We start from the raw sequence: 10,144 nt of genomic DNA on the forward strand, positions 1-10,144 counted from the left end.
GTTTGTCGAAGATTAAGTTCATGATATTGCAGTTGTGAATTTTGTTTAATAAAATTGTAGAAAAATTATGAAATTTCGGCTCTAATCGTCTCGATCTTTCCTCGACCTCATTTTGTAAAGAAATAAATATTGTACCAGCATGCTGGCAAGTTATATACTTGGAGCCTGATGGTACAATCACTTGATGGAGCCAGCAAGCTGGTGTCATATATTTCCCCTTTTATACAAAAAGGTTTTTGGTTGGATAAAATATTAGTTTTTTTTCCAGAGTTCATTGTTTTTCTATACCATTACTTATTGAAAATGTTTGCATGTATACTTAATGTATATGTAAGTAAAAAATTTTAGCTACCATTTTCAGCCACAACGCCTTTTTTAGCCTTTTTTTGAAGGAATTTGGTTACCACTAAAAAGATTCGCGGTGCAAGGGAACGCAAAAAATAGAATTCCTTATATCCTTTTTAAAGTCGTATACATAAATCAAATAAAACTCCTCTTTGAGGTAAAATTTTCGAGTGACGAAAGCTGAACTAGAAACTCATATCAATTTCGTGACGAAAATTGTACGAATTTTTTAACTGCCTTGGAAACGTACGGAAAATGTTTTTTATTCATACAAATCGTTGCAAAAGTTCTGTTTTTTATTTTGTGTTTGTAGCAGTAGACGGAATTTCGCCACGTTCCGAATAAATAAAAAAAAGTTTTCCGTGCGTTTCCAAGGCAGTTAAAAAATGTGTATAATTTTCGTCACGAAATTGATATCATAAATTTTGTTTTTCTAGTTCAGCTTTTGTCACTCGAAAATTTTACCTCACAGAGGTGATTTATTTGATATCAATTATTTTGGGGTAGCAAATTTAAAATCGACGAAAATACAAACAGTAATCTAAATGTTTTATTTTGTCAAATAAATTGCTAAAAATGTTCAAATATTCAAATCGATGTGTCCATTGAAACATAATTTTTCGAATACGGAATAAAGCAAAAAATAATGATCATATCCTTTGTATTCGAAAAAATTAAAAAAAAATTGTGAGAACTGATAAAAACTTATCAACTTGGTACCGACTTTGGATACAATAAACAACTGTATTCGTCTGATTGCCTCGTAGTTCAATTTTTGTTAAGATTTCTACCGGGTGTGGGGCGCACACATGTGCTTTTTTAAGAAGTTTTACTTCTATCACGTGTACGGTGTTGCACTCGTGCTATTACACTAATGCTTTTTTCTCAAGTAGTTTTGCTCAGTGGCACTTTATACATTTTATGTAGGTAGTAGCGGCAGATTGGGTGAACTAAATGCATTCATACATACATATTTATGTCCAACTGTCGGTAATATTGCATGCGTCTTCCCAGGTAGGTTAAGTGCGGGTGATAAACCCACGTAGCATACATACATACAATTAAAATATGGAAAAATATTACAATTTCGGCATGTGACTGGAAAAAGCTCTAAAATACACACAAATTGTGGTTTCCAAGACATATACCAAGTTATGTACATATATAAATATGCATGTTATGTATGTACATATTTATGTATACAACTTTAAGAAAGATTATACGAAATAATATATGCTTATGTTTATAAATAAATTTTATTTTTTTTTTGTGTACCCTGGTTGCAGCACGCTCGTCCGAGCGGCACGCGGCATGAAGAAAAGAGCACCCGTGGCAGGAGCGAAATAAATTAATAACTAGCGACTCCGTGCAAGTTTCCGTGTTTTTTTCTTTTAAATAATGTATTATAGAATAAGGATTGATATTCAATGTAAGCGATTAAAAAATCTGATCGAGAAGTAATAATTATTTCCATTTGTTTATAAAAATTAAAAAAAAAATTTTAAAATTTATTCAAAATAATCATTATTTGAAAAAATGAAACAATCAGGCTAAAACGTGTAAAATAATTACTGAATTCATAAAAAAAAGTTAGTAACAATAACTCTTGTAAAACTTCGAATTTAGCAAAATTGCTCAAATTATATTTTTTTTACGGTTGTAAACCGAATAAAGTGATTTGTGCGAAAAAATCTTGACCGTCCAATTTTGGGTGGCCCACTTGAGAGATTTCCACTCATTGCCAAGAAAATTGTATTAGACAATTTTGCAAAAGAAATGCGAAATGCTTTTAACAATATACACGCATATACACCAACACAATTTGTCCGAGAATAAAATAGAGTGTTAAATATAAATAATTACAAGTGCACAGGGACCGAAAATAACAGTTAAATATCAAGATTTTGATTTTTAGATCATTACAAAATCTTTATTTTTGATTTTTATTTCAAATTCAATCGTTTTTTTTCTATCAAAAATAATCGTTATTTTGGCATATATGTAATACTTCTATATTGGCAGTAAGCTAACTTCTCAATGTGTAAGCATTCCGAAATCAAAGCGAGACAGTCTAGTACCGTTTTTGTCAATGGATTGTGTACTTGAGTGCCGTTTTTGTATATGTGTTGTGTACATGTTTATTTAAAAACGTATGTGTTCCTTTTCTTTCGTACGTGTTTATTGATATTTCTGTACTGTAGTGTTTTCGGACGGTACTAGCTCTTACTGCCAATATAGGAGTATTACATATATGTATTTTGGATAAACAATTTTTTCCATAATTTTTAACCGTTTTAAAGGAAACTGCATTTTTATGGTGGTTCTAAATATTTTATGGCCCAAAAAATTAAATAAAAAAATTACGGTTATGGAATGATTTTCCTAAAATTTTATGAAAACTAAATTTTTTGCCAACAAGCCATTGTTTATAAGAAATTTAAGTAGTTTAGATTTTCCCTAATATGTTTTTGCTGATTCCTTCGACACTATTTCAGTTCAATTCTAATCAAAATAGAAAACGTGAAAACATAATTTTACGATTTATTCGACTGGATCTATTACCTTTAGTAGGTCACTTATGAAATATTCGTGCAAAATTCTTAATTTTGATACATCATGTAATGTTTGGTATGTTACTGGGTTAATTTAATCTCTCTTATATAAAAATGATGATACATTCTACCTTTCTGAAATCTTCATAACAAAATCGGCGTATCGATAGCTCAGCTCTTAGGAAATATGATTAAAAAGTTGCTATAAGTTGTATTCACGAAAGACCTAAGTTGGATTAAAATATTTTGCAAAAAAGACTTGAATTATACGCATTTTTATGATTCACTTAGAAAACAACGTTCTTCATTTACAGGATGAAGGATGAGATTCCTTAATACACATACATACATATTTACAGTAAAAAAAAAGATCTCAAGCATCATTTTGTAAAAATTTGTCATTACAACGACATACCCCCATGAGTAGTTGATACATCTTCGCTCAAGATTTGCAATCAATAAATCCGCATTCTTATTTTAAATATTATTATAATCCGTCTACTAATTCTCTCAAAAGGTTACTGCTGGAAAGTAGAAGTCAAAGGGGTGGATTCCGAATTGACTGGCGGCCCACTGGGTACGGATCTCTACAAATTGGAGCAATTTCACAGCCATTGGGGATGCACAGACGACAAAGGCTCAGAGCACACTGTTGACGGTGTCTCATACGCTGGCGAATTGCATCTCGTTCACTGGAATACTACCAAGTACAAGACGTTCGGTGAGGCAGCCTCTGCGCCAGACGGCTTAGCTGTGTTGGGAGTTTTCCTTAAGGTAAAAAAAATGCGTATTGACAAACACCAATTACTAATTGTCATATTTTTCAGGCCAGCGACAATTCCCATCCGGAATTGGAGAAAATTACTAGTCTTTTGCCTTTCGTTTTGCACAAAGGTGATCGCGTCACTCTACCAAATGCCTGCGATCCTGGCAAACTGTTACCCAACTCCACTGCTTATTGGACCTATGAGGGTTCGCTAACCACTCCTCCATGCTCAGAATCGGTCCTTTGGATTGTTTTTAAAACGCCAATCGAAGTATCACGCGATCAACTAAATGCCATGCGTAATCTTAATTGCTACGCTGTTAAAGAAGAGTGTCCATGCAATGAATTAAACGGTAAAGTGATCAACAATTTTCGCCCACCATTGCCATTGGGTAACCGTGAACTTCGCGAAGTTGGTGGTCATTAAGCAATATTATATTAAAAATATGGTAAAGATTATAACGCTTTTATTGGGTGCCTTATCTCGAGAATATTATTACTGTACTTTTTTATCTAGTTGTGTTCTGCTAATGTTTGTTTGTAATCAGAACTGCTATATTGAGTGATTTCTTAAATATTTAGTAACTTTGGGACCTTAGGTTTCAAAATACATCTCTTTTCACTAAAATTTTATGTGTAAGTATATAAATGTGCTATAAATGTATGTATGTGTACTTATGTATTTCTTTGGAAATGTTCACATCCCTAAAAATATTCACGAGCATTCGTATACTACATACTACTTATTTGCACATGGCATACCGTTTGCTGTTGTTGTTAATGTATTGTATGACAAGTATTTAAATAAAACATTATTTCATTGTTGCGATTATTTAGAATGTTTATTTTATATTAATAAATAGTTTCATAACTGGTTGCTATTTTATATGACTATGGGTAATAAGCACACTTACTTTAATTACGCACTAAAAAAATATTGGAAACCCCTTTCTCCAAAAAAAAAAAATTTTACGTATTTGTTTAAACCAAATGAAAGTTTACACCTCCCATACAAGCATTTCAAAAGCATTTTTAGCCTATCGATCTGGTATTGTTAACCGACTTCCAAAAAAGGAGAAAGTTATCAGTTCGTTGGAATATTTTTTTATGTATGTTACCGCATAACTTTGGACCACGTCAACCGATTTCGATAACTCTTTTTGCATCGGAAAGGTAGTGTCTCAGAAGTGGTCCCATACGAAACTGGTTTGTTTAGATCCGAGCACCGGATCATGAGATATATATATATATATATATATATATATTTATATGAGGATTGAAGTCGGTTTTTTTTGCTAAAAATTACTTGTTTAATGTGTATTTAAAGTTGGTGATCAGAATTCTTTTAAAAATATTAAAAAGTCTTTTTCCTATACAAAAAGTTATTTTTTCTAATAAAACATTTACATACAGCATAAGTTCTACCATGAAAAAGGTATAAAAAATGGATTAATCAGCCTTAGAAGTACTATTTTTCAATGAGAAACCATAAAAAATAGCAAAAATTGTTCAACAGCGCATATCAAAACTGAATTAATCCATACTTTCCAAAATAACTCCATTATTTGATAGAATTTTACTCAATTTTTCGTTTATACAGGGTAAACAACTTAAATACACATTAAAAATCGATTTATGGGCTAAAAATCCTTTTGGAATTTTGTTATGGGAAGTGTTATCTTTCATTTACTTTTGGTTTCATCAAATATGGAGACATGAACCATTTTGTATCACAGTGTAATTGATGGATACGTGCAATATGAGCAACCACGGTTAAATGCCGAATTGTAACTTAGTAGTGCAAATTGGGCATTTCTGTCAATTATAGTTTATAAACAAGTAATTTTTAGCAAAAAAAAAACCGACTTAAAATATATATATATATTTCATGATCCAATGATCGGATCTAAACCAGATTAGTATGGGACCACCTCTGAGACACTACCTTTCCGATGCAAAAAGAATTATCGGTTGACGTGGTCCAAAGCAGGGTTGTTGCGAATATTATTCCGAAATAAAAGTCCTTTCCGAATAATAAACAAACCGCTTATCCAAATTAAACAAATTTGGTACCAAATGAAAGAGGACTTAAATAGGTTCAAAACTGAAATGTCTAAACGAGGAAAGCCACACATTGAAAAATATTTCAATAGGTTAGGTTAGGTTACACTGGCCGGCTGATGCGCCTTACATAGACCCATTGGTCCTTTGTAGTGCCAGATGGAGGTCCGTGTTACTGCGATCTAAAGTAGTCGTCGTATAGGACGTCAACGCTTTTTGCGAAGTTCAAGAGAGCCTTAATATCCAGTTTTGAAGCCTCCTCTAGTCCTTTGATCTGCGAAGCTCCGAGATATGTAAGGCGAGTTCTAGCTAAGGCCGGACAGATACACTTCCTGCATGCGTCACTGTTAGTAATGCCCATTCTGCATGCATGGGATGCCAGTAGGTTGTGGCCGGTCATTAGGCCAACAACTGTCCTGCAATCCCTGCGTGACCGTGTAAGCAAGAAATGGGGGTTTCCTTTGCTGCGATTGTACATGATCTTGGTGGTTTTGCATGTTGTTAAAGCGTTCCATCTCACCCGGATCCGGCACTCAGCCCTTTCGGAAATTTCATTATAGATCGTTTTTAACGACTTTTGTATTTCCTGTACTGGTTCGCTAGCAAGACGGATGGCACTTTTGGCAGATTCATCAGCTATTTCGTTGCCTAAAATGCCCTTGTGGCCTGGAACCCAGTATATATGCAACCGTTTACCCTCGGCCACCCTGTCTACTGCTTCCCTGCTTCTAAGAACATTTTCTGACGAAATACGATGTGCGATTATAGCCTTAATCGCGCCTCGCTATCGACATATATGTTTATATTTTTTATATAGTGTCCTGCGTTGTTAGCAATCTCAGCAGCTTTCCCTATAGCGAAGACTTCCGCCTGGAAGATACTGCAGTACTCTGGCAGCTTGAAGGGTTGCCTGAGGTCTAGCTCGGCGCAGTAGACTCCGGCGCCCACTCCATCAGCCATTTTTGATCCATCCGTATAGATGTTATACGTTACACGTAGCTTTAAACCTTCTTTCCCAGATGAAGCGTGGGGGTATGTGGTCAATTTTGCCCTCCACCCCCCTGCATATCGAGCTGTGCCCGAAGGTTCTAGCGGAGAATTCACCTAAGGCCATCAATCTCATGGCGGATTTCGCTGCAGTGCTCTCCACTGCGATGTCGATTGGCGGTAGGTCAAGTAGCCTTTCAAGTGCCGCTGTTATGCACAGTGCAGCGAGCCGCTGTACTCGCTCCAATGGTTTCCTATACGAGTTTTTGTTGGCAGGGGTCCACCATACCAGAGCGCCGTATAGCAATATCGGCCTTACTACCGCTGTGTAACACCAATGCATGAGGCCAGGGGATAGGCCCCATGTGGTACCCAGCATCTTTTTACCTGCATAAAGGGCACCACTGGCCTTTTTCACCCTTTCCTCTACATTTAGCTTCCACATCAGTTTGCTGTCCAATATTACTCCCAGGTACTGGGTGTGATCCTTGATTGATAGCTCCTCCCCGTTGAGCCTCGGGGGTTTCCACGCGGGGATTTTGTACCTTCTTGTGAACAGTACCGCATCCGTTTTGTCAGCATTTACCTCTAAGTTTTCTGTTGTCGCCCATCGATGTACGACCCTTAGAGCGCTTTCCATTACGTTACGGATGGTGTCTAGGAATTTCCCCGTAACAACTATAGCTATGTCGTCCGCATAGGCAATTAGTCTGGGTGCTTTCCCTTCGAATTTCCCCAGAAGCTCATTCGCTACGAGTAGCCACAGGAGTGGTGACAGAGCGCCACCCTGAGGAGTTAATCTTTCTGCAGCTCAGCAGGCTCTTTATCCATAGTAGGATGGCAGACTCTACCTGAGCTGCTTCTAGACTTTCCACTATTGCCTCATAGGAGACATTATTGAATGCCCCACTTATGTCCAGGAAGACCCCTAGGGCATATTCCTTATGCTCCAGAGTTCTTTCTATTACCGTGGTTATTGAGTGAAGTGCAGTCTCAGTGGATCTACCCTTCGTGTAAGCATGCTGCGCCTTTGATATGCTGGCCGACGGCAGCTTATCTTAATGTATGCGTCCAAAATCTTTTCGAGCGTCTTTAGAAGGAATGAGGTTAGACTAATTGGTCTCTATTCTTTCGAATAGAGGGGATTTCCTTTGCCCGCCTTCAGTATGAATACGACCCTCGCCTCTCTCCACTGGACAGGCACATAGTTTAACCTTAAACATCCCTCGTATATTATTTTCAAGTATGGTGCCAGCACTGCGGAAAATTTTTGCATCATGACTGGAAATATACCGTCTGTGCCTGGGGACTTAAACGGTTCGAATCCGCCGATAGCCCACCGTATTTTTTCTCCCGTTATGATGTCTGGGGGGACATTTTCCATGCTATCCCTTAAAAATTGTAGATCTATGCTGTCTGTACACCCCGGAAAATGTGTGTTGACTAGTCCACTAGCTAGCTTACAGTCCACTCTCCACATTTTTTGCGTAGCAACCTTGGAGTAGTCGGGTTCTTGGATAGCAATTTCCTTAGCCTGGCTACCTCGGTTGTTTTTTCTAATTCACCGCAGAAGCCCTTCCACGACTCCCGCTTGCATTTGCGAATCTCTTTCTTGTATTCCTTAAGTATATCTTTGTATTCCATCTAGCAGAACTCGTCATCGGCTATCTTGGCCAGTTTGAAGAGTTCTCTGACATTTCTTCTGAGTGCTCCGAGACCCCTGTTCCACCAAGGTGGCTTTGAACCTCGCCTTGCATGTAGCGGAGGGCATGCGATGCGATAAGCTTTGTTTAGAGTGTTGGTAAGTGTTACTACCAGTTCCTCCAATTCAGAGTGGGAGTCACTTACCCTATACTTGTTTAAATTCTTCCTCACTACCCTTTCATACAATTCCCAGTTCGTATTCTTGGGATTTCTGAAAGTTTCGCTTTTTGTACGGGCTGAGAATTCTACCTAAAATCCTACATACCTATGGTCAGAAAACGAGGCTGTACTAAGCACCTCCCAGTTTCCTACTCCGATTCCCCCACTAGTGTGGAGTGTTATATCAAGAACGTTCTTCGAGGTAGGGCCAATATAAGTTGGTTCCTCACCCTGGTTGGTTATATCTAAATTACTTGTTAAGATAAAGTTTAGTAAAGACTCACCCCTTTCGTTGGTACCTCCACTCCCCAATACCGTATTGTGCGCATTGGTATCCGCGCCTATGACGAGTGGACGTTTCACCTTCTCGGCCTCTGCCACCAACCTCCGGAGTCCGCTTGGTGGCGCCTCCTCATCGTGAGGCATGTAACAAGATGCAAGGAGTATTGTGTCATCCTTGCCATCCTTCACAGCTACCTCCGTCAGGTCGTCTGAAGAGAAATTAAGATCAATATAAGAGTGTATACTTTTCTTAATCAGTGTAGCTGTTCTTACCCTATTTGTTGCACTCGGGATGTGCGTGTAGTATGTTTGCGACTTTAGTCCAGATACCACGTTTCCCGATGCTATCCATGGCTCCTGGACTAACGCCGCATCGTAGCCGATCCTCTCTAAATTGAGGAGGAGCTCGGCAGAGGCGACCTTGCTTTTGTGCAAGTTTATCTGAAGAACCTTTACTGCAAGGATCAGGATTCTTCTCGGGGTCGGGTAGAGTCTCCGGTTCACCCTTCTCGGTATCCTGGAGCTTCAAGGTGGCCTCCAGGATCTCTCCCAGATCCTTCTCAACCTCTCGCTCCTCCAACGTGTTCTCATTCTTATCGGCCAGGTTTCGCTTCTTCAGGCGAAGGTATACGCTACCTACGCCCCACGCCATCTTCCCGAACCTAGCGTACAATATGTCTTCGGCCGGCTTATTTATTTGGAAGATGTAGTTTTGGCTGCTATCCTCCTTTCCGGAGTTGTTGACCTTTAACACCCTCCAATCTCCCGTCCTCTCTCTGCAGAAGCCGCAGCGCATTCTCCGATTTTACCGTGCGGGGTATGAGCACCTTCGCTTTCGGTATGGACGGTATGCAGCTGCGGTCCACAGCCTCCAAGACGGCGCTCTCCCACAGGCCTTGAAGCGTCGCGACAGCTTCCTTTACCTATAGTAGAGTTGGATCGTCCTTGCACTTTAATATTTTTACCCCGTTTAGCCACCCGGCACCATCGAAAGTTGGCATGGTCGTGTTAGGGTCCCCATCCATTTTTTCGACGAGCGCATCCAGCAGCTTTAACTCCACTGCTCCCCAGCGCTCCTGAGACATTTGTCCCAGCGGATTGCTACGGTCTATGAGTGCCACGATTAGATGTCTCCTGGCTATCTCACTGGCCGTTACCGCCGCTCTCCGTGTTGTCGCTTTCTCTTGATCGAGCCTGACGTTTGGCTTTGCAGCGTCGTCTCTGCGCTTAGATCTCTTGGCCGGCCTTGCTGTCTCGCTTTCAGCAGACCGCTGCCTTTTAGCCGCGA

The 10,144-nt window shown here is 39.0% G+C and overlaps 2 protein-coding genes across 3 annotated transcripts in view; one reads left to right on the forward strand and one right to left on the reverse strand.

The window, feature by feature from the left end:
• LOC118735370 (carbonic anhydrase) overlaps positions 1-4,495 on the forward strand; it is an 89,098-nt gene extending 84,603 nt beyond the window's left edge. The window contains exons 3-4 of the mRNA XM_036465085.1: positions 3,415-3,671; positions 3,725-4,495. Of these exons, the coding sequence (XP_036320978.1) occupies positions 3,415-3,671; positions 3,725-4,090 (623 nt within the window). The 3' untranslated portion in view covers positions 4,091-4,495. The remainder of the gene's footprint in view (positions 1-3,414; positions 3,672-3,724) is intronic.
• LOC118735369 (inhibitor of growth protein 5) overlaps positions 1-9,230 on the reverse strand; it is a 157,548-nt gene extending 148,318 nt beyond the window's left edge. For both annotated transcript variants that reach the window (XM_036465082.1, XM_036465081.1), the window contains exons 1-2: positions 9,130-9,230; positions 8,859-9,065 (exon numbers count right to left, since the gene is read on the reverse strand). In XM_036465082.1, the coding sequence (XP_036320975.1) occupies positions 8,859-9,000 (142 nt within the window). In that variant the 5' untranslated portion in view covers positions 9,001-9,065; positions 9,130-9,230. The remainder of the gene's footprint in view (positions 1-8,858; positions 9,066-9,129) is intronic.
• Positions 9,231-10,144: the final 914 nt, after the last annotated feature.

Source organism: Rhagoletis pomonella, unplaced genomic scaffold (assembly GCF_013731165.1).
Source record: "Rhagoletis pomonella isolate Grant_MI unplaced genomic scaffold, Rhpom_1.0 Rhpom_scaffold_00003, whole genome shotgun sequence".
Lineage (NCBI taxonomy): Eukaryota > Metazoa > Arthropoda > Insecta > Diptera > Tephritidae > Rhagoletis > Rhagoletis pomonella.